This window comes from Podarcis cretensis (assembly GCF_951804945.1).
Source record: "Podarcis cretensis genome assembly, chromosome: 3".
Taxonomy (NCBI): Eukaryota; Metazoa; Chordata; class Lepidosauria; order Squamata; family Lacertidae; genus Podarcis; species Podarcis cretensis.
The window spans coordinates 55,751,208-55,774,353 of NC_137172.1; the positions used below are offsets into that span (position 1 = coordinate 55,751,208).

General features: G+C 40.5%; 1 protein-coding gene across 3 annotated transcripts in view; it reads right to left on the reverse strand.

The window, feature by feature from the left end:
* Positions 1-595: 595 nt before the first annotated feature.
* SNX9 (sorting nexin 9) overlaps positions 596-23,146 on the reverse strand; it is a 43,438-nt gene continuing 20,887 nt past the window's right edge. For 2 of the 3 annotated variants that reach the window (XM_079971879.1, XM_079971878.1), the window contains exons 5-19: positions 21,594-21,677; positions 20,315-20,468; positions 19,757-19,910; positions 18,657-18,741; positions 17,300-17,425; positions 17,009-17,126; positions 14,358-14,488; positions 12,287-12,390; positions 11,918-12,021; positions 9,563-9,640; positions 8,608-8,684; positions 7,734-7,823; positions 5,997-6,111; positions 5,250-5,341; positions 596-2,559 (exon numbers count right to left, since the gene is read on the reverse strand). In XM_079971879.1, coding sequence (XP_079828005.1) covers positions 2,512-2,559; positions 5,250-5,341; positions 5,997-6,111; positions 7,734-7,823; positions 8,608-8,684; positions 9,563-9,640; positions 11,918-12,021; positions 12,287-12,390; positions 14,358-14,488; positions 17,009-17,126; positions 17,300-17,425; positions 18,657-18,741; positions 19,757-19,910; positions 20,315-20,468; positions 21,594-21,677 — 1,560 coding nt within the window. In that variant the 3' untranslated portion in view covers positions 596-2,511. The remainder of the gene's footprint in view (positions 2,560-5,249; positions 5,342-5,996; positions 6,112-7,733; positions 7,824-8,607; positions 8,685-9,562; positions 9,641-11,917; positions 12,022-12,286; positions 12,391-14,357; positions 14,489-17,008; positions 17,127-17,299; positions 17,426-18,656; positions 18,742-19,756; positions 19,911-20,314; positions 20,469-21,593; positions 21,678-23,146) is intronic. The other variant, XM_079971880.1, reaches the window with a different exon arrangement.

The following is a 23,146-nucleotide window of genomic DNA, read 5'->3' on the forward strand; positions in this document are numbered from 1 at the left end:
CTGCCATTTTTAATAATGGCAGAAGTGCAATATTAGAAAGTAGCCCCCAAGCTAAATTTCATAACGGACTGCTAAAAACGATTTCCAGTCATGCCTCTGTTCTGGCTAACTTTGAGCAGTACCTAGCCTAGATATGGAGGGTGGAGTTTAAACACAACTTTCCTAAAAAGACAAAAAGTTACACTTTTGTAAATCAAGAAAATCTTTAATAATAAAAAAGACAAAAAGTTACTATATATTATTGGAGTTTTTGTGTAGAAGCAGATATATGCCCCTAAATATATTTCTTATGAGATATATAAGGAAATCTGAAGATGATGTTTGTACATAAGGTTTCACGCTACCAAGATTCAAGGCAACTTCAAGCTCTTTCAGGATGTAATACGGTAACCAGAATGATATTTGTGCAGAAGCTTTGTAGATTTCAAGCACTTAAAAGAAGCCTCTTACTGCCAGGAGAAAATTGCAACTTTGGTTCAAAAACTGCATCCTAACATAAAATAGGAGAGGTGTCCTTGGTGAAAAGTACAGATGTGGTGGTACCTGTAAACACCTGTTTTTATAGAGTAGCAAAATAATGGTGGGGGGCACAAAGTTTCTTTTATGTATAAATATTTATTATCAATTTAAAGACTTAATTTGCTGGGAAGTTACAGATCTGCCTTTTCAAATGGTCTTGCTACATACATGGCTTTTCCACACTGAAACCATCTCTTCTGTTCTTCTGTCCCAGTTTGTCTGTTAAAGATGGTAAGTCTGCAACTTCTGTCATCAGGATCAATTTAAAGTTTGGTAAAAAGAAATCCTCAGCGAACCAGTAACAAAGATTGACACAAAAAGTGAATATACAAATGCTGGAAAAGTGGTGCTGTGAAAAAGTGCCTTAGAATTTACTATACACTTTGCAGTAACTTCATAAATTGTTTCTACATGCAAGATAGATCTCATTACATTTGGCATAAAACATTTATACACATTCTTTACAATTTGTACATATCTGAATGGCTGTATCATAACACTTTATGGAATTCTGGAAGACAAACTAAATTAATAGGAAAACAAAAAAAATGTAGAAAAATAATTAAACACCTGACAATAGAGAGGATTGAGCCATGTTTACCTTCTAGGATTTTGTGTTTTTTTGGGGGGGGGGCGGGGTATAGCATTATATTATCATGGCAGACAGAGATTCTTTATTACTCTAACACACACAAAATGACAACAGCGCACAAGTCAACAGAACATATAGGGAGTACTACTCTCTTAGAATGACTTGGTAGATAAAATAATGTTTATTTATGCAGTGAAGACTAATTCTAATGGAAGTTGTGTGTGGTACAGTGAGAAAATTTGTGGCAACACACCTTCAAGCCTTTATTGCCCACTGCTGGTATGCAAAAGCTGTTTTAACACCAGTGGCCTGAACATAACATTTCAAGCATAATTGCATTTTGAAGTAGATACTTGTTTTATAAGCCCATGTTGTATTCCAACACCTGAATAAATGGTCTGTTTTCCAGAGGTAAAAAATAATGAATTTTGGCCATTATGGGATCGTTTTAAAGTGGATCAAAAATGTAGTATCATGCTATTATATAAGCACCCAGAATCTGGCAGTGACCTTGAAACATTTTCTATCATGGCAGTGGTGATGGGACATGAGACACTATTGATGCTACACACTTGGTAAGGACAGAGCAAAAAGGCTCCAAACACACAACCATGACTATTGGGTAGTTAACCAAAGTGCATGGCTCAGAATTACTGGATGGAACAATATTTTCCAGATGTTTGGAATGGCTGTCTTTAGGTTCAGCTCTCTTTTTTTCTCATATAGACAGGAAGAAAATAATAATCTAGCCCTCATGTTTTGAGGCATCTGTGGTTCAAGGACAGGATATTAAAAGATTCTCATATGCGTCAGCAACTTTATTTCAGATTTTGTATACCATTGCTACAGGAGAGGGAAGCTAAACTGCTTTCAACAGCAGGCTCGTAACAAAAAAAGTATATGCTAGAAAGCATTTCAGCAATCAGGATAAAGTATTTTAAAAAATCTAATTAGGTGACACAGAATACTCTTATAGAGTATGTAACCCTTGGCAACAAACCATTTGGCAATTTGAAGCCCTATCATAAAGCAGAGTAGGGGAGCCCATGGCCCTCCAGATGTAATTGAATTCCAACTCCCACAGCCCTGGAACCAAGGCAATGGTCAATGAGGATGGGAGCTAGCTCCAACTGGAGAGCCATAGATTACCCTTCCCTAATATAGGGCATTTTCCAGTTCTACTAAGATAGTGGGTAGGAGGGGAAAGCATATAGGATAAAAATATACATAAATATCCAAGGCATTTAGGTTAACAAAGTAAACTCCTGAAATTTTCACTTTCTTTTGCATTTTATTTCTTTAAAAAAAGGCTTTTTGGATGGCAAAGACTTAACTTATTTGCACTGCCCCACCAAAAATCAGAAAAGCACTTTGGAGTTCTTCATTATCTGTCTCTGTATCTACATCATTGGAAAGCGACTGAGAGCCTGCCTCAGCTTTTGTGCAATCTGAAATAGACAAACAAACATGGCACATGAAAAGCGAGATACCCCCATATATTCAGAATTATTCAGGTTTGTTTATTTTTGCAAACCGCTTGGAGGTGGTGGTTTTTACAGTCGTTATATAAATTGTAATAAATAAAATAAACCTTATCTCAAAGATCTTATGAGAACATTTTAAACAATTCATTCCATTAACATAGAAAAGGTAAACAAACTGTATAGACCTTTTATAATAATTTGCTGTTCAAGAAACCTGTTATCTTTGACAGCTCAAACATTTGTCCATTTGAAGCATATTCTAGCACTCTTAAAGGTTGCTGTATCATGAATAAAAATATAGATGATTTTTTTAAAAGGCAAGTTACCAAATAATTAAATCTGTTTACTGAGTAATCCCAAAGGAGAAAGTATGAACAGTTGTCTTGTGTTACCTAAAATGGCAATTCTTTCCAGACAGGTATCAGAGTTTTCCAGTGGCAACAATGTCTGGTGGTTAGAAACATTAACTTCCATCTTTCAAGTTATATGCACACACACATTTTTGAAGCTTTGATTGATTTGCACTTCCCTGGAAGGAACAGGCTTGTAGCTTGGGGGTACACATTGATTCATCATTGTCACTTGAGGCCCAGGTAGAGTCAGTGGCTAGCAGTGCCTGTTTCCACTTATGGCTAGTTTGCCAGCTCTGGCCCTACCTGGCCAGGGCTAGCTTGATAATAGTGAGCCGGCCTCTGGTAACTTCCAGACTGGACTGTTGCAATGCACTCTTTATAGAGCTGCCATTGAACATGGTTTTGAAGTTGTAACTAGTGCAGAATGCAGCTGAGCGGCTGCTGGTGGATATCTCTGGCTGGACATGTACAACAATAGTTTCCAACTAGCTGGAGAGCCCAATTTCAGGTGTTAAGCTTCCTGTTTATGGAAAGCTCTCCCCAGGGAGGCATTCCTAGCACCATCACTATCTTTTTTAGACACCAGGTAAAAACATCCACTCAGGCTTTGGGATTGTAATTTTCTGCTTATCTTTTTGGGGAGTGGGGTTGGGTGGGAACTGTTGTAAAACACACACACACACACACACACACACACACACTGCTTTTTTCTATAAAAAATATTTAGGGGTACTCTCATTTTCCTACTCATATTGAAATACTGCCCCTCAATGAGGCCAAACTTAGATTCACAAAATGTTTAGGGGTATGCATATCCCGGCATTCCCTCAGAAAAAAGCACACTGTGTGTGTGTGTGTGTGTGTGTGTGTGTGTGTGTGTATACACACTTTGGGATTTTTTTCTGTAGTTTTTACTATTTATTTTTGTAATTATAGGTAAAAGGTAAAGGTAAAGTCCAGTCAAAGGTGACCATGGGGTGTGGCACTCATCTTGTTTCAGGCCACAGACAGCTTTCTGGGTCATGTGGACAGCATGCCTAAACTGCTACTGGCTCAATGGAACACTGTGACGGAAGCCAGAGCGCATGGAAACACTATTTACTTTTCAGCCACAGCAGTACCAATTTATCTACTTGCACTGTTGTGCTTTCAAACTGCTAGGGTGTCAGAAGCTGGGATAGAGCAACAGGAGCTCACGCAGATTCGAACTGCCAATCTTCTGATCAGCGAGGCTCAGTGGTTTAGACCACAGTGTCACCAATGTCCTAATAATAATAATAATAATAATAATAATAATAATGCTGAAAACAGCTCATCTCAAATATCTGAAGCAGCAGCTCCTTCCACATTGACCTACCAGGATATTAAGATAAGCAGGAGATGTCCTGTTAGAGGAGCTGCCACCTCTTTGGTCAAGGGACAGCTTTCTGTGTGGCGGACCCTGGTTGTAGAATGACCTTCCCTCTGAGGTGCACTTTGTGCATCCACTGGATGCTTTGACGACTGGTGATGATGCACCTCTTACCCAGGCCTTTGGGTGAGTGAGGGTTGTCGCTCCTCCTGCTTTGCTATGTACTGCTCTTTGGTGCTGATGCTTTATTACTTGGTTATTGGTTGTTTCGTAGTTGTGTTTTATGATTTTAACATACACTGTACTTGTTTTAACTGTAATGTCTTTGTGACTTGCTCTGGGACTGTTTGAGGAAGGGCAGTACAAATACATAAATAAATGCTGGAGTCACTATTAGGAGGAAAAGAGAGAAGCTGCCACCCCCACCCCCCATTAGGCTAACACTACACGTGTTCACTTTCCAAGGTATAAAAGGGATGAAATTAGAGAGAATTAAGCGGAATAACTGCATACAGCTTAATCTTTATCCCTTCTCTGAAAGGAATGAAAAGAATTGCTAATGAACTGCCAAATGCAATTCATTGTGAATCCCAGCCAAAAAGCAAGCAGCAGCTGCATAGTCTTGTCATGCGAAGTATGTGGTGGAGGAAGAATTGGCAGTGCCAAGTAGCATTTTCCAATGAGGGGATGAAAGAACTATTACTTCATAAACCTGTATTTTAAAAATAAATTTGTTCACCACATGATGTGTTTCTGAACTAACCATAGTTCAAGTCAACAATTTCAAGCACATGATGAGTATTTGAGCACAAATGCACTTGAAACAGTCCATGGAAGGTTTTGTTTTTTTTTACAATCAAGTGGTTTGTATAATTTTTATGAAAAAATATGAAATTTTGGAAGAATAAGCAAGTGCAGACAGAGAGAGTTCAAGACACATTGCAACTTACTGTTTCATAGAACTGTGCCTGTTGCTCCAGATACAAGCGCATCACACTATTGTAATCATAAATTCGGTTACTGTGGAAGTGATTCATTTCAGCTGTAAAATCAAAACCAGAGCACATATTGAAGTCTGGCTCCAAAAAGGAATAAATTTTTACTCATTTAGGAATCCAAGCAAAATGCCAGATTTGCACTTTATGGTAGTGGAGGGGTAGGAAACCATTTTTCTGTTGAAGGCATGACAGCAGCAGCAGCAACAACCAACAACAACCATTTTATTATTTATACCCCACCCAACTGGCAGAGCCAATGAAAGGCAGATTTGAGACTGAAGTATTTTGTCTTAACTAATTAAGAATAAAGACTGACTACCTCACCCAATGTCACCTCAGATTACACTCCGCAATCATATGCAGGTCAACCCAAAAGCCTGCCTTATGTTGTTTGACACTGCTGTTCTTACATAAGCATACAGAAGACTTCATACAGTGGACGAATACTGCTACTGTTCCAGAAAGCAAGTGAAAGGGATTCCTTTCTGAGTACACACAGAGAGAGACACGGAGGGGACACCAATGAATTCAGACAGGTGGAGAAAACCTCTTCGCTCCCTGCACCCCAAACCATATAAACATCACGTATTTGTAATGTGACTAAAATTATTCTTAAAATTCCCTTTCACCAATCCCCTTCTATCCCCATTCCCAATTAACATGGGAAACCATGTCATTTAAATGCAAAGTACATTTTACCTTGTAGTGCATATGACATGGTGCTTACACGCTTCAGCATGTTTTGTTTATCCTGTGGGGTGATTTTGCTGGTAGCAACTAATTTATCACTTTCCTTCACTTTTTCTATTGCTCCCTGTTAAGACAAAACATCACATAAAGCATCAACGGAAAAGCATCTCAAATTAAATTAATTAGTTTCATTTGCCTGTGTTGTATCTGCGTTCATTCTATTTCCTAAGACTCCCTCCCCTCCCTCAAAAATTTACAAAACCTGGAAGGAGGAGTGTTGTATGGTAGAATCAACCACCACATACTTAATCTTCCTCCAAACCAATTCACACAATCATAGGGCATGCTGTGGGAACTATAAAACAAAGCTGCAATGTACACTAGTTTTGTGCTGCTATTTATGCATGCAGAACTGCAATCCTCTGCACAGCACAGCAAGCAGCACTGTTGCAAAACTGGCTTGGGAAAGGCAGTGGGCAGTAGTTTCAAAATTAAGTTTAAATTTAAGCTACTAAAATACATTAAAGCATAGCCACAAAAGATGCTTAGCCATTTTCATGTATCCTGAAGGGGGCAGTCACAAAGGGTAAACACAGCTACAACACTGTAACACCTATCTTGTCGTAATCAGCCTGACTTTGAATAAAATGCCTGGGTTTTGTGGGGCAGATAATCAACCAAAATTAGAGGTTGTCTATGTGGATATTTAATGTCTTAAGGCCAGATTCAACTAAGGACTTGTGCTAGCTCAACAGCATTTTCTCAGCTCGCCAACCCCTCAACTGGCTCTTTGGGTGGTCAGAAGAACCCCTAGAACAGCGTATGCAGGGGGAGGAGAGGCGGGATTGTTCCATCTGGCAAGGTGAAATGCTTGCACTGATGGAACAATTTTCATAATGCTATGCTGAATTGTTCCCTAATAGTTTCTTCCACAGAAAAGTGCTCTTGAAAGTCCTCTCAAAATAGTGACTGAAGCTCTCAGCTTCCATCACACTTTATAAACCAGAGAGACTATTTTGGGTTTCCTCAAGTGTGAGAACTATACAGTGTGCACCATACTCTATGCAGCCTTCTTATCTTGGTCTTCACAGGAAGCTGCCTTGTTATGAGTCAGGCCACTGGACTATCTAGCTCAGTAGTGTTGAAACTCAGTGGCAGTGGTTCCCCAGTATTTCAGAAGATAATCTTTCTCAGCCCCACCTGGGGACTGAAGCTGAGCCATTTTGCCTGCAAGGCAGATGCTCTGCAAGTGAGCTATACCCCTTCTCCAAATACCCTAGGACAAGAACCCCCAACCTTTCTTGGCCTGCAGGCACATCTGGAAATCCAAGAACTTACTGTAGGCGACACAAAATACTCATTTCCCAGTAGAAAAATTGGTGGTGCTCAGAACTGCTCCCCCCCCCCCCGCAAAAAAAACACACCCTGCAGACCAAACACATACACCCAAACCAAAAAAAGCAAACATCAAAAGCCAAACCTCCAAGGTGTAAAGCAATTCCCCAAACAATGCAAAAAAGGGCAGGCAGAACACCCCTTCACCCTAAAAACAAGCAGGAAAAATACTTCCATCCACTTCAGCAACCAATCAAATACAAAAACCAACTAAAATACACACATCCCAAAACTTAGCAGGTAGTAGCAAGACCCCTTTTCCTTTCCTGAAGAGACTGAGAGTCTGCATAACTTACACTATGATAAGTAGCACCCACCTCATTAAAAGTCATGGTGAAAAAGGCGCCTTACCTTGTGAGCACCTATGATATCTGGGAAGCAACCAAGAAATCCTTTGTATTCATGATTGGTTTCCATTAGAAAATGAAGATCCTGCTTTGGCTGATAAGGGGGGGGGGGGAATCCAGTTATTGACTCCGTAACAATAGGTCATACAAGCTCGACATCTAAACTGAAAATCAGAAGACTACCAATGGGGAGGGGACCATGAAGTTTGAGTGCTGAAAAATGGCAGCTCATCTATAAATTGCAAATGGATATGTGTAAGAAATTGTTACTTTAAAAAATATAGCAAATTCAAATATAAAATCAGTGAACATAAATCACTGTATTTTACCCAATCTTTGTACAAATAGGCTTCAATACAACAGGGGGTATAAGATTTCAGGGGTTTTTTTGCCCATAGCCCTTTAAAAAGAGGCACATATCCTGCAAATCATGTGTTGGTGTGGCTGAATCTAGCCTCTGCCCCCTGCACTTTATAGAGCTAGCAGGTTAGGAGTTGCATGCCCAGCTCCCAGTTACACACAAATTTCCCATTCATTTACTGATACAGAAGCAGGCTTCTGCATACCATGACTATGGTGGTAGGTTTTATTTATTTCATAAAATTTATATACTGCTTGATTGTAAGGGACAGACGGACCTCAAAGTGTTTTATAATCACCAACTCTTGCTAAATTCTTAGCACCTTTATAATCACTCAAAGTATGCTATGCATTCCTAGGGACACAGCCATCCAATGAACTTTGCCCACTTGTACAACATGACCTCTTGTTTCTCTTCTCCCCAACCTGCTCCAGAAGAAGGTGGCTCACCATGTAAGCAAACACCTGCTCCATTTGAACTCACCCATCATGGATGTCATGGATGTAGTATGACATACCTGTTCTGCCACAAGACTGGCAATTTCTTCATATGTTTTTCCTGCTTCTGTTATTGCTTCATGGAGGTCAGACTCTCCTAAAAACAAATGCGACACAGAGGTTTTCAAGTACGTCAAAAATGAGTCGCTGAAACAAACAAAAATGGGACATGTAGAAACATCTACATTTTAAAATAAGTGTTTGTTGGTACATGCAGTGATTTCTATAGTAGAAGGTTTATAAGTATTTGTGGAAGTAAATCAATACTTAATATAAAAATCTTACTTAAGACTTACTTCAAATGTGAAGAATAAACCAATCCATGAGGAAAAAGGTAATTTTAGTGTGATTGCTCTGGGTCACAACAATTAACTGATGTTCCAGACAGCTGGGAGTTAGCTATCAGTTAGGGAAAGGCTGTTGAGGAGTTGGATGAGAAGCAAAAGCTGAGGCAGGTGTGTGGAAAAGGCCTGAGTATAAATATACAATGTATGGCAAAAAATCAGAAGGGAGCCAGTGACTGAGTTGGTTTGAGAGGCTGTCCTGTGTAAAAGTCTTACTAGAAGGGAGGTTACAACAGTAAACCACAATATTTTGATTTTTTAAGAAATCACTATCAATATAACTCTCCAAACAGAGATTATATTAATAAATCGTATTTCTTGTATTGATGCCTTTGCTTAAAACAAGTATTTAACCCCAATATCTAATCCTTATAAATCGGAGCATGACAGGGAAGGACTCATAGGCATCTTGATAGCCACTGAGAGAATAGCGTGTGGGACAAGGTAAGTCTTTCGCCTGATCCAGCAGGGCTCTTTTCATATGTTCAGCTTACCTGCCATTTGAAGGAAGTTCAGTCCATTAAAAACCCAAAATATTTATTCCGAGCTCATCCAATTAATGCAGCCCAAATACTAGAAACAGGTGAAGTTGCTTTGAAAGACAAATCAAAACAGAGCTAGAAAGAAATACCTTGATAACCACTGCTATGGAAAACCACTGCTAAACCCTGTAAAGCTTTTCCTATTTTCTGGTATTCCTTGGGCAATGCTGAAAGAAAAAAAAAGGATTTAACGTTAAGACATAATCTGGTAAAGCCAGAAAAATGTAATGAGCTTGTTTAAAAGCAGTGCTAATGTTTAGTGGCTATGCAGAGTTATGTAGATGAGCTCCAATGAGCCCAAGTGAAGTACAGTACAGATCTCATACAACTCCCCTCCCCATCCTCCCATCAGGCGCGGAGCAAAAGGGGGGGGGCAGGGCGCCTTGGGTGCCATCTTTGAGGGAGTGACAAGAAGGCACACCGTGGGGGGCTCGCCCTGCCACCACCTCCCATGTGGCAAAGAGGAGGACTTCTGCTGAGATTACTTTGTTTCAAAGAAGCTTGACTTAGCATTATGCATTTATCAGAGATCTTGATTTACTAGCAATAGTTTGTTAAACCAGCCAGCTTTAGTTGAAGCTGGCTTGTTTATGAAACCATTTGTTTGCTTTAATCCATCATTCCTGGCACAAACAGGAAGAGACACGGGGAAGGGATGAGTGCATAAGCTCAGTGCTTCACTTGGGCTTGCTGAGATTCATGCATGTAGTATTATGCATGAGCCAACTCAGCAAATAACTGACTACAAAACACCACCTAAATGAGGTTGGCAACCTTATCAGAGGATGGGCCAGTCGACGCTCCATCTGTCGGAGGATGGGCCAGAGCGTGTGCGCCCATGCGCTCTTCCGGGTCAGAGGAGCGTCCATGCGCACATGCTATTTCCGGCGCTCCTCTGACCTGGATGTGCGCCGGAAACAGCATGTGTGCATGCACACGGGCGCTTCTCCATCCCACACGTGTGCACATGCTGTTTCCGGTGCAAATCTGGGTTGGAGCAGTGCCCGTGCGTATGCACACAGGCACCATCAACCCGGACGTTGGTCCCCGCACCGTGCCGGTAAGAGCGGGGGGCGGCAGGGGTCGCCATGGGCTGGTTAGACAAGCCTCATGGGCCGCTACTGGCTCATGGACCTTAGGTTGCCGACCCCTGACCTAAATAAACACCAGTATGGCAGGCAGCCAAAGTTCTTTCTGATAGTCCCTGTATTCTCCACCTCTCTCCCCACATTTACAGTGGTACCTCGGGTTAAGAACTTAATTTGTCCTGGAGGTCCGTTCTTAACCTGAAACTGTTCTTAAGCTGAGGTACCACTTTAGCTAATGGGGCCTCCCACTGCCGCGCAATTTCTGTTCTCATCCTGAAGCAAAGTTCTTAACCCAAGGTACTATTTCTGGGTTAGCGGAGTCTGTAACCTGAAGCGTCTGTAACCCGAGGTACCACTGTATTTCACATTCACTGGCTTGATTACTAGTACTTTCACTGCCCTCTTGGTGCCATTAGTTCATTTACTTTGATCAGTGGGTATACAAGTGCTTCAGCTGCTTGGCCCAAGCTTGCAGTGTCCCCTGTGACCTCAAGATCTAATGGGAAACTCATTTCTGAAGTCCAAGGTCTATGGCGCTACATTAAACAGTTCTGTAGTGTATTTACTTTTCAAATGGCAGCTTGGTGCAGATCAGTTAAGTAGTCTGAGTCTTTCACACAGAAAATGCTTTTCTAGAGAAATTGTGCTTTTTAAAAAACATACTACAAATGGCTGGTGAATCATGTATGCAAACTGTCACACTACACAACCATACCAGTAATATGAACAATAGTTCATTTCCAAATTCATTCAAAAGGTGGATCTTGGAAAACTGGCATTAATCCAGCTATACCAAGTTGGATGACTCTGTTTATTCTGCTGTGATCTTTTCTGGCAAGCTCGTTTATGCTTTCAAAACACCAAGATCTAAACCATTTACTAGCTTTGCAAATTCATTTTGTTCGCCAAGTATTCTGTAAATAAAGTTGCCTACAGTAGATAAACACATACTCATTGCAAAATCATGTGAAGGAGAAAAAACCATTCTGTAAGAGCTCTTTATACCCAGAATACACACACACACACACACCCACACCCATTCCAAATCTTGAGAACTTATTCAAACATCTTAAAAAAACAAGAAGCATGGTTAAAAAATAAGAATGCATAAGCTGTAGGGCAACTTCCAAAAGCAACGTCTGTCAGAACCAGAGCTTTCAAGTGTTTATGAGGCAAAAACAGTCACTTTTGTGGACTGCATATTTTATATGGAATTAATTCATTCATTTCATGAACACTACACTAGTAGTTCTAGTCTTTTGCCAAAGTAAGTCCTGTTACACATTGTAAAAACACATTAAAAAAATAGTCAAGAAACGACAAATTTCATTGTGTTAAATATATTCCAACACTTACGTCCTGTACAGCGTTTCCAGTGTTCGTGGCCCACTGTCAACAACTCCTTAACTCCATCATCCATGGCTTTAGTGAACTTCCCAACTGCATCACATTTCTGTTCACTGTATAATGAAGAACTGAATTACACAGGGTTTTTCTCATTTTCTACTGTGAACATTTTTTATCTGGATTTTTTTTTTCTTTTTGCATACTGACTAGGAGGCCACATGCCCTCAGTACTGTTTACATCCCTTTTGCAAAGTGAAAACTACATTTTAGTCCTACATTTTAGATTAAATATGCTTTAAAAACAAGTGCACCTTTTTTAAAAAGCAGGCAACAGCAATTTTGAAATAAGACATGAAAACGAAGAATCCAACACCTTACATTTCTAACAAATCCAAGTCAGGTGCTTCTGGTTCCATAGTAGAAAAGACCATAACACCCACAACTTCATCTTTTTCTGCCTTCCTTTTACCGGTTTTCCATTCCTAGGGAAAAGAACAAGTGTGGCAATGTGAGACAACGCACTCTTGCAGTGACATCTTGAACAGTCATCTGTCACATAGGGACTTTGGCCTGCTCCCATATGCTTCTTGAGCAGGTCAGGGGCCTGCCATAGATCTTCAGATTCCTCCCAGTCCTCAATTCAAAACTGGTATGAAAAACAATAATCAAGCATGAAAGAAGCCGTGATCCAGACAGCCACATATGTGACTTAACATCTATTATTCTTCAGCTTCTTTTTCAGAAAGCTCCTTTCTGCAAAAATATCTTTTTAATCTTGGGGAAGTTTCACACTGAATTTTTAATGTACCGTATTTTTCGCCCTATAGGACGCACTTTTTTCCCCTCCAAAAATGAAGGGGAAATGTGTGTGCGTCCTATGGGACGAATGCAGGTTTTCGCTGAAGCCTGGAGAGCGAGAGGGGTCGGTGCGCACCGACCCCTCTCGCTCTCCAGGCTTCGCGGACCTCTCCGCAAGCAGCAGGAGCACTCCCGCTGCTTGCGGAGAGTTGCCTGCATGCCGAAGCCTGCGTGCGCTGAGCTCAGCGCGTCCAGGCTTCGCGGACCTCTCAGCAAGCAGCGGGAGCCAGCGCTGGGCTCCCACGGCTTGCAGAGAGCTGCCTGTTTGGGGACTGGGGTCGGGGGAAGCTTGGGCCTCCCCCGCCCCAGCCCCGCGCCTGGGGGGAAATAATTTTTTCCCCTTTATTTCCCCCCCCAAAAAACTAAGTGCGCCTTATGGGACGGTGCGTCCTATAGAGCGAAAAATACGGTAGCTATTTGAAAGCTGAGTGTAGCTCATTCACTGGTCACTTCAGCACTGGATTACTGCAATGTGCTCTATGTGAGGCTTCACTTGTGCTTGATCTGAAAGCAACAGTTAGTGCAGCATGCCACAGCATGATTGCCAAGAGGGGAGTGAGATTCTGCCAGCATAGAACACCCCTGCACAGAGATCTGTACTGGTTGCAGATTTACTGTCGGGCCAAGTTCAAGGTGTTCCTATTAATATATGAAACTTTTAACAGCCTGAGGTCATTTACTAGTGAGATTGCCTAACTTCATACATACCGACTTGACCACTTTGACCTGCAAAACTGGCACGGTTACAGATGCCACATAACTCTTGCTTCACGTTTGTAAGAAATCAATCATTTATTGTGGCAGTATCCACACTTTGGAATTCCCTGCCTATTGATGTAAGGTAGGCCTCTTTCACTGTACTCTTTTCGGCACCTGCTAAGAATATTTTTGTTTAGGCAAGCCTATCCAGATGACATGTGTTTTACTCTGGTTTTTAGCTTATTGTTTATTTTAATTTTTTATGTTTTAAAAAGTTGTTTTTTAACTTTGGGGGAGGGTAATTTTATTGTTTTATGTTTTTCGTAAACCGCTTTGAGGTTTTATTACAATCAAGAGGTATAAAAATCCTTTGAAATAAATAAAACAAGAACGATTCAAATAACTGCAGCAACAGCTTAAGCCCTGACCATGCACATAAAGGGGCTCTTTGCGTTATAACTTGGCCTGGAAAAATATATTGCCCAAACTTACTCATACATTTTCCGGAAGGGAAGCCATGTTAATTTGTTGTTTTAGTCATACATATATAATATCGCTTAGCACTCTCTATCCACCAGTACTTTAGACTTAAGTAAGGTTAGGTAACAACTTTACCAAATTGCTGCTTGAAAAATGTTACTGTTTGTAAGCGAGGTGCTGCCTTTGAGAAAATGGTTTTCTAGAAATAACAGCATTCCATTTTATCCCCTTTTAAACTATGCACCAAAAGGTGCATAGGTGTCATCCCCTTTCTCACAATCAAGCTGTATATAAATTTTATGAAATAAATAAATGTTAAACCAGGGACTACTCGCTACTGCTTTTGGAGATGTGTATCTAATGGCACTATCAGATTTCTCTCAAAGCAATTAAAAGCAATTGAATGTAATACCTTTTCATCACGGAAACTAAGGAACTGCTGAAAAACTTCACTTTCTGAAACAACTGGATGACGACACATCCTGGTCATCCATGCCTGTAGCCTCTCCATCCTCATTTTGATGAATTCTTCCTCGAAACGCCCTGCAGGCCAATTAGTAACAGATACTGACATTCACACTTAATGCCATCTATCCCCCCCCCCCCATAAGACAAGCAATTTTTAGCTTGTTTACTTATTTGAAGCCTTTTAGCCTGCCCTTCACTAAAAATCTCTGAGCAGGGTACAATATAATCTAAAATAAACAGCAAACATCCAAGTAACACGAAAATCAACAAGGGAGGAAAATACTTATAAAATTAGCTCAGTCAAATGGCTAGGGAAATAAATAGGATCTTCAAAAGGTATCTATAACCCAACAGGGTTGGCACCAACTATTTTTTTTGGGGGGGGGGACTCAGATTTAAGAAAATGGGAGATGTATCTGTGTATAAGACGCCCGCTAATTTTTGACATTATATTTAAGGTAAAAAACCTAGTCTTATACACAGAAAAAGATGGTATATGGGGGGACAGGACATTTCACAACCTAGGTGTGATGATCAAGACTGCCCTCTTATACATGACCACATATTGCATGCTATGTGAGACTGTTAAGAGGACATCACCACCAGATCTCAAGGACCCTACACAAAGCTGTATTGAGTTTCTTTGGTTTTGCGTAAGCTGCAAGTTAGTCAGCTTATAGATTCTATGTAATGTTTCAATTTATTATAACACACACACCTGCCTGTGAAACTTAAGATGTACTTCAATTTAAAACAGAAGATCCACTTGGCTTAGGAACACTTAATCTCCCTTTGAATAATGGTGGTGAATTGTTAGGTTGCTTGTTTTAGAAAGTGGTAAGTATGGAAGGTTAGGGAAAGAAAAGCTATGGTCAACGACAAAAAATAGAATAGCAGTGGTAATGTAGTCCATTGCAACTTGTGTGCCATTTGCAATCCCAGCAGTTACTGACCCTTGGAAGGGTAAGAGTTCTATTTAAATCATCCACACCCAGCAGCATGCTATAAATTCACTCTTATTTTCTCTTTAAGTCACAGTGAGGCAGTGGAGTCCTTGACAAGATGCTGGAAGATAGTAACATTGTGCCCACGGGTACAATGGTGCCCTTGAACTCTTCTAGTGCTCATGAAGCCTGAAGGCTCCCCACCACAGCCTGCCCCCTAGTCATAAGTTGAGGCGTGGCAACTTTTTCCTCCCTTTAAAAGTGTTGTTGTTGTTGTTTAGTCGTTTAGTCGTGTCCGACTCTTCGTGACCCCATGGACCAGAGAACGCCAGGCACTCCTGTCCTCCACTGCCCCCCGCAGCTTGGTCAGACTCATGCTGGTAACCTCGAAAACACTATCCAACCATCTCGTCCTCTGTCGCCCCCTTCTCCTTGTGCCCTCCATCTTTCCCAACATCAGGGTCTTCTCCAGGGAGAACTCTATTTTAATTGTTTTTATTGCTTTGGGCTGCAAAGCACTAGATAAAAGTGAGAAACGCCACAATAAAATATAAGGCAGTGGCAAGCCTCTCATTTGTTTTGCGTATGCTAATTGCCAACATTAACAGTGCATTAATACTTTCAAAACAACAACAAAAAACAACAACAGTGCATTTACCAAAGAAAATAGCAAGAAGCATACAATTTTTCTATATTACCATTTAACAAGGTTAGAGGGGAATAAACACTGATTGGAAAATAGAAGTTTCTTTCAATCTCACAATACTCAAAATAATGGAGAAAAAATTCTCGAAATCTTAATCAGTGATTCCCAATGTGCTAGTCTGCTATGGCTTTCTTTCAAGCTCATGTGGGCACTTGAGAAAAAACTGCTGGAATTCTAAGCTTGAAGCTCTAGCTAAGGAAAAAGTAAATCACTTTCTTAGTTTTCCACTTCCTTGGCATGCATCGTAGTACACACATCAATGCTCAATTTCCTTCTCACGCAGTATGCTGCTTGCATTTCCAGCATTACACAGAGCTATAGAGCAGGCTGCACATCAGATTCTTTTTTACTGGCTGACTTTAAGATATCTGTTTAAAAGATCATACTTCAGGGGTACAGAGAGTCAAATGGAAAGAAATGCCAATTAATCAGAACAGAAGTGGTAAGCTTAGTTGCCCCACTGCAAGAAGGCCTATGATTTCCACAGCATAATCCTTGGACATTACATGCTGAATTACTTTAATCTTATATTTTATAAAAACTGGACCACATTCCAACACTCTGTTGGTTTCAGAATAGCCCAGTCAAGCACATAATGAATGGAAACACAAAGCCTCAAATCTATCAAGGCGGTATAAACAAAATATCAACATCTACTTTTTTCAGGAAGTGCAGCATTAGGAGGCAGATTAAAGAAAGACTAGTGCAGGCTCTTAAACGAACCAGCAACAGCATAGTCTGTTCTCAACCACTTTGTTGCTGCTCTTCATTTTTATTCCTCCACTGTTCTTATGAAATTTAAGGGGATAGTCAGTTTTAAGCTGAGAAGTCCTCATTTTCAGAGTGACCCTCTTGCATTAATATCATCTTTCAGAAAAACAACAAAGCTAATAATAGAGCGACAAAACTTCCTATTTCAAGAACCATCAGTTTGGAGAAGGTTACCTGTCACTTGCTTGTCTGGAAGAGATGGAATTGGAATGGCTGATCCAAACTTAATCAAGAGACGTTCATATAACCAGTCGAAGTGCTTGTATCTGTGGTTGACAGCTCGATTAGTGTTCTGCAAGATAGGCAGACAAAACACTCTTGGTTATGACTTCCAAAATATATTTACTACTATGTCTGTATAAGTCTGGGTTATTTAACTGTATGATGTAAATCACAGATAAACGATCAAAAGAATTGGGACATTTTGAGATGTCATCTAAAGAAACTTCTCTGGTACGCACTTACTGTACATGTAAGTTGATATTCGATGTAGCTCTTCAAACCATACATTTTAGAACCTTTTTTTGGATCAGCCACAACACAGTCAAATGTAGAGGTAGGATACACCCACATTGGCCCATAATCTCCAATCTACAGAACAACAAAAGTATTCATTAACTCTAAGCATGCTACACAAATCTAAAATATGCAATTGCATTTAATGCACACTAAACCTACATGTGGAGCCAATGACGCATCCATTCCATATCTGAAAGTAAATACTACAATAAGCAATCCAGAGGCTTAGCAGGCTGCATTATCAGGCATAACACAGAAATGGGCCACACAGAACTTTACACTTGGATGCCAGTTTGAAGCAGGTGCCGAAACCCCCTTTTGCAAACAGCATTTTAGGATCTCTCAATGATAGTATAGCATTTCAACTACTCAGCACAAATAGCTGCCTGGGAAGAAAATTGCTCAAAAAGTTATAGTGGTGTTATTGTGCTGTAGGGTGATGAACAAAGACTTGAATCCTGTTCCCTGTGAATCCATGTCCCTGTATTTTTCACTCCATAAGATGCACTTTCCCCTCTTAAAATCTAAGGGGAAATGTCTGTGCATCTTATGGAGCGAATGTGTGGTCCCTGGGGCTGGGGGGTGGGGACCCGGGCTTCCCTCGCCAGCCCCGACCTGCTCTTTGGGGCTGGCGGTGAGGGAAGCTCGGCTTTCCCCACCACCAGCCCCACAAGCTTTGGGAGGCTTCCGGAGGCTTCCGGATGCCTTCTGCTGAAGCCTGGAGAGCGAGAGGGGTTGGTGCGCACCAATCCCTCTCGCTCTCCAGGCTTCAAAGATAGCCGCCTGAAGCCTCCTGAGCGCAGCGGAAGCTCTTCGGGTTCCTTTCGTTGGAGGGTAGGTGCCCCTTCGGAGGCTTTGGGTTCCTTTCGTTGAAGGGTAGGTGCCCCTTCAGCTAAGGCGCAGCACCCCTTCAGCTAAGCGGGAGGAGAAATGGAAGGGGCTCCGTTTCTCCTGCCGCTTCGCTGAAGGGACGCTGCGCAGAGAGGGAGAGGTTATTTTTTTTCTTGTTCTCCCCCTCTAAAACAAGGTGCGTCCTATGGTCGGGTGCGTCCTATAGAGCGAAAAATACTGTACATGCTTAATTTCTGGAAGAGTGCCCTTGAGGTTTCACAGTTCCCATGGAAGTATGCAACATACTCAGCATGTTCAAGGCCAGACAGGCTTTTCATTCAAGAAGCACTTTCCTAAGTACATACTGCTTTGGCTAAAAGTGAGTATGTATACGTTTACACACTAATGCCACATGCAGTTGCCAAAGATAGATATGAATACAACACACACACACACAATATTTTAAACTTACAATTATAGGAATTTTCTCTTTGGGTTTTGCTAGCTGCTTTGACAAGAGATACTGCTCCACTCCAGGTTTTGCAAATCCAGGAAATCTGATCAGAGAAATTAAGTGATTGAATCCTTCTTTCATAGGCTCTTTGGCAGATTCAGAACTGCTTGCCATATTTTATAGACATTTGGTGTATCCAAGAAGGTAAATACATCTGTTACTAAAACAATGGTGCTGAAATGATCTAGTTAGTTACAGACCGGGCAACAACTGCATTAGGAGTATATAAATATGCACCTACAATTAAGTCATTGCTGAGTGGCTGAATTCAGCCAATCAGAACAAACGGTGCAGAGGAACTGTTAGTACCAACTGTCACTATAACACCATATAAGAGGCCTCTTGAATTCTCTTCTGTCATTTGATAAACTGACAGTTACATTCTTCCTCAGTTCAGAATCCAGAAACATTTCAAGTGCATGAAAAGGCCCAGTCCTTAGCAGGAATTTCATCTCCTCACTTCCCAATCAACCCCCTCACTCTTGACTGTATTACTAACTTTCTTTTTTAAAAGTGACAGACAGACAAACAGAATATCCAGAATGTATATCTCATTGCAGAGCTGGACAACTGGGCAGAAGGAGGCTGCTGAAGAGTGGGGGTGGAGGTGCATACAAAAGCCCCGCGGGGCAAGGGAGTGCAAAGGATTTATATCTCTGGCTGTAAGCAAGAACTATCCTGTTAAGACTTAACTAAAATCCACTTGCTGCAGAAAATGTGAAAACTAATAAACTGTATTGTCAAATCATTCCAGCTGTTCAAAACCAGCTAAGGGGCACCAACATTTTGGTCCAACATGTACACACAAGAGATGAGAAAGCTCAATTGAAGGGCATATTTTATTTGAGGAAATAAGTTTTGTTTGGGACTTATAAATAGGTTTTGTTTAGCTGAATACTGATTTTGTTACCCTTTCCCACTGAAACAAGTTTATTATTCATAAACTTTACATGGAAAATGCACTACAACTTGTGAACACGGTCAACTATTCCATTTTAAATTCCTCTTTAAATTTCTATTTGCCCTACCCCCACCCTATTCAGTGCTGCAGTTTTTACTTGTTAAGTGGTAGCTTCATAGCAGCTCCACGGCTATTGCCACGCTGAAGCCCTGCTGGGTCTGAAGGCTCTGCCTCTTTATATCCAAGATAGGGTGCAGCCGTTGATTTTGGGTCATCCCAATCATCGTCCCAGTCATCGTCATCAGCAGCCGCTAAAGGAGAGACAATACTAGTTGCATACATAATATCCAAACCACACTTAACGCAAACAACAGTGCATCTAATTAACTGGCATCTTTTAGTTCTACAGTATCCTAATGCAACATTCAGATAGCTGTCAAGACTAAACAGCATTTTGGAGAATTCTGGGGATAAGGGTATATCGTAAGAAGTCCCAATCAACACACACACACAAACATCTAATCAAAATGGCTTATTCTTATTCTTATTATTATTACACACAACAATAATCTGCTGGTGGTCTCTGAGTAAGTTTACCATGCAGTTTTAGCAGAATTCTGAAATCAAATATCATTATTTACTTTCTGAATTACGTTTATCTGGAGTCCTACCCGACCCCAATAATCAGCAATGGTTACGGAAACACCCAGCTGACCTGGACCTTGATAAGCCTGTGGATGACCAAATGCTGCTGCATCCCAGTTGTTGGAAGCACTGTTTTTCTGCCTATTTTCAGGTTTTGCTGCCCAGCCATCACCACCTGTTGTGTTGTCCCAGCTTGACCAGGGGTCGTTTGCATTGCTGGTAGCCTAAGTTTAAAAATAAAAAAAGGTGGGATATATATGTTTTTTGAAAAATAGCACAGAAAAAGTAAAATTTTAGTCACAAATGTTACCAATAAATTCCCTTTTAAAGTAAAATAGGGGAAATTGTTGGAAGGCAAAAGCATGTATTCCGTTATTTTCCACACAGGTGCACATATAGGATGCTATTCAACTACAGTTTACTCAAAACAGACCCACTGCAATTAATATGACTAAGTTAGTAAGCCCATCATTTTCAAAGGGTCTACTCCTGAGTAAACAGCAGTTGCACTCCCTTATTTAAATCTACAAATAAAAGTCAAAAAGCAATTCTAAACAGTTAAAATATAAAAGGCACATTTTTATGCTTTTAGATAACACTATGGCATAAAAAAACAGCAGCTCATTAGACGCCAACAGTCTGATCCTAGTTGGAAGCAAGTGTTATTCTTTTCAATGGAGTTTAAAATCAGCAAAAACAGAACCTGTTAGTAGGCTAACAGTGGTTCTACCCAGACTTTGAACACAAACACATGTTTAGGTAACAAAAGAAGCCATTATAGCCACAAATATGTCCACTTTGATATACAAGCCCAAACATCATTTTATAATAATCATAATCATCTAAGATACACTGTTTCATTGCCCTGGTTGTCAATTTGATTTGAGGGGCAACTCAAAAGTTTTGGTAATTGTCTTTAATGCCCTAAGCAGCTCAAGTCCAGGATACCAAAGAGACTGCCTACTCCCATACCAACCTACCTACTCTCTGGAGATGCCCCTTTCTGTTTTTCACAAGTTCTTTTTCAAAGTCTTATTTTGCTTACAGATGTAGCAAAGTTTTGAAAATGATTTAGCCACTGCCTTAGGAGTTGAGAAGAAAGTCTGTCATTAGTTCTGTGTATCTTCACAAGAATACCAGCAGCTTACCAGTGACTAAATTTAGACATTTCTGTAAATTCTACTTTATGCAGGTAGCGTGTAACATCTTCCAGCAGTGTTATTAAACTTCAGACTTGCAGATGAGATTCTTTTTAAATAAAAAAAAGTGAGAAAGAGATCAAGTTGTATGGGTATACTTTTAGTATACTTTTTAAGGGTATACCCTTTTAGTAACTTTTTAAGAATTACCTTTCTTGTAGAAGGAGTTGAAGGTGGAGATTGAGTAAAAAATTCCAAAATAGAAGTATGAGTGGCAGATGCCTGAGAATCCACCTTAAAAATAAGAAGCACTCAGTAAAGGGGGAAAGGCAGAAGTATGAAAGCCTGATGTAGTTTTCAGCTCTGCAGCATAGAAAGATTCTTGCAGGCAAGGTGAACTGCTGAAATGCAGGCATGCCACACAACTGCCACACAATAATCAGAAGCAGCATGCATCTAAATAAAAACTCTTCTCTAAAGATTGCAGGATTTTTCTCTCATAGCCTATTCAAACTACACTATTGTGTTCAGATCCTAGATGTTACATCAAGCACAAAGGCAAACAACAACAACAAAACTTAAGTAAAACCATGCAACCATGAGAAATAACTTCCAAAAGCCAGGCAATGTCTCCCACATCATGAAATAATCATACAACAAATACTTCCTGATCTGCTTACTAATGAACTTCATCTACAGGGCCTTCATACCAAGTGTCACAATGCCATTCATGAACACCCGGTCTTAAAGCATTTGTTGCCACTGTATTGGCATCAATGAAGTCATTCAGTGTTCTTATTCCTCAAATGGAAGCATTTATATATTGTTGTGTTTTTATGGCATTCATCACATCATTAAGAGAACCTGAAACTGTGAAACCAACATGTGTGGTTAACATATGAAGGGAGCCTTTGTTCACACGCATTTATAACAATCAAAACACATACTAGAGTATTTTCTTGAAAGTGTTACTGGAAAAATATAAATGATACAAGAATTACTAAGCCCAAGTTCTAGGCTTAGCTCACAACGCTAAGTAATTTGCTGAGTAACTTGGCTAGACTATGTCTTGCCTCATTAATTCTTACTGGTTTTCCTGAAACAAATGTATTTTCTAAGACTTTGGAATTGACATAACTACAATTATATAGCCACTGTATATTGTTCTACCATGTTTAATTTAGAAATGATAGTAGTGTATCCAGTCAGATGGACAGGGCACAAATAAAAAAATTGTTGTTGCTCTTGTTGCTCTCCTTCATGTCCAAAGCAAATCTCCTCTAAAGTAGTATTATCGGAAGGAAGGGAATAATTTACATTCTGGGAGGAATTCAACATCTCTCCTGAATGCCCCATCAGTACAAGCATTTCTGCTTGCAAGACAAACAATTTCCCCTCATGAGCCGTTCTGGGGATTCCCTGATCCTCCAGAGTGGATTGAGGGGAGCATAAATCCAAGTGCTGGCTTCTGCTAGCATAAAGCTAGCATATGAGTGCTTAAAACAATTTAAACATAATATATGAAGCCATCAACCAATACTAAAGTCAATTACAGTGGTACCTCGGGTTAAGTACTTAATTCGTTCCGGAGGTCCATTCTTAACCTGAAACTGTTCTTAACCAGAAGCACCACTTTAGCTAATGGGGCCTCCTGCTGCTGCCACGCTGCCGAAGCACGATTTCTGTTCTCATCCTGAAGTAAAGTTCTTAACCCGAGGTACTATTTCTGGGTTAGCGGAGTCTGCAGCCTAAAGCATATGTAA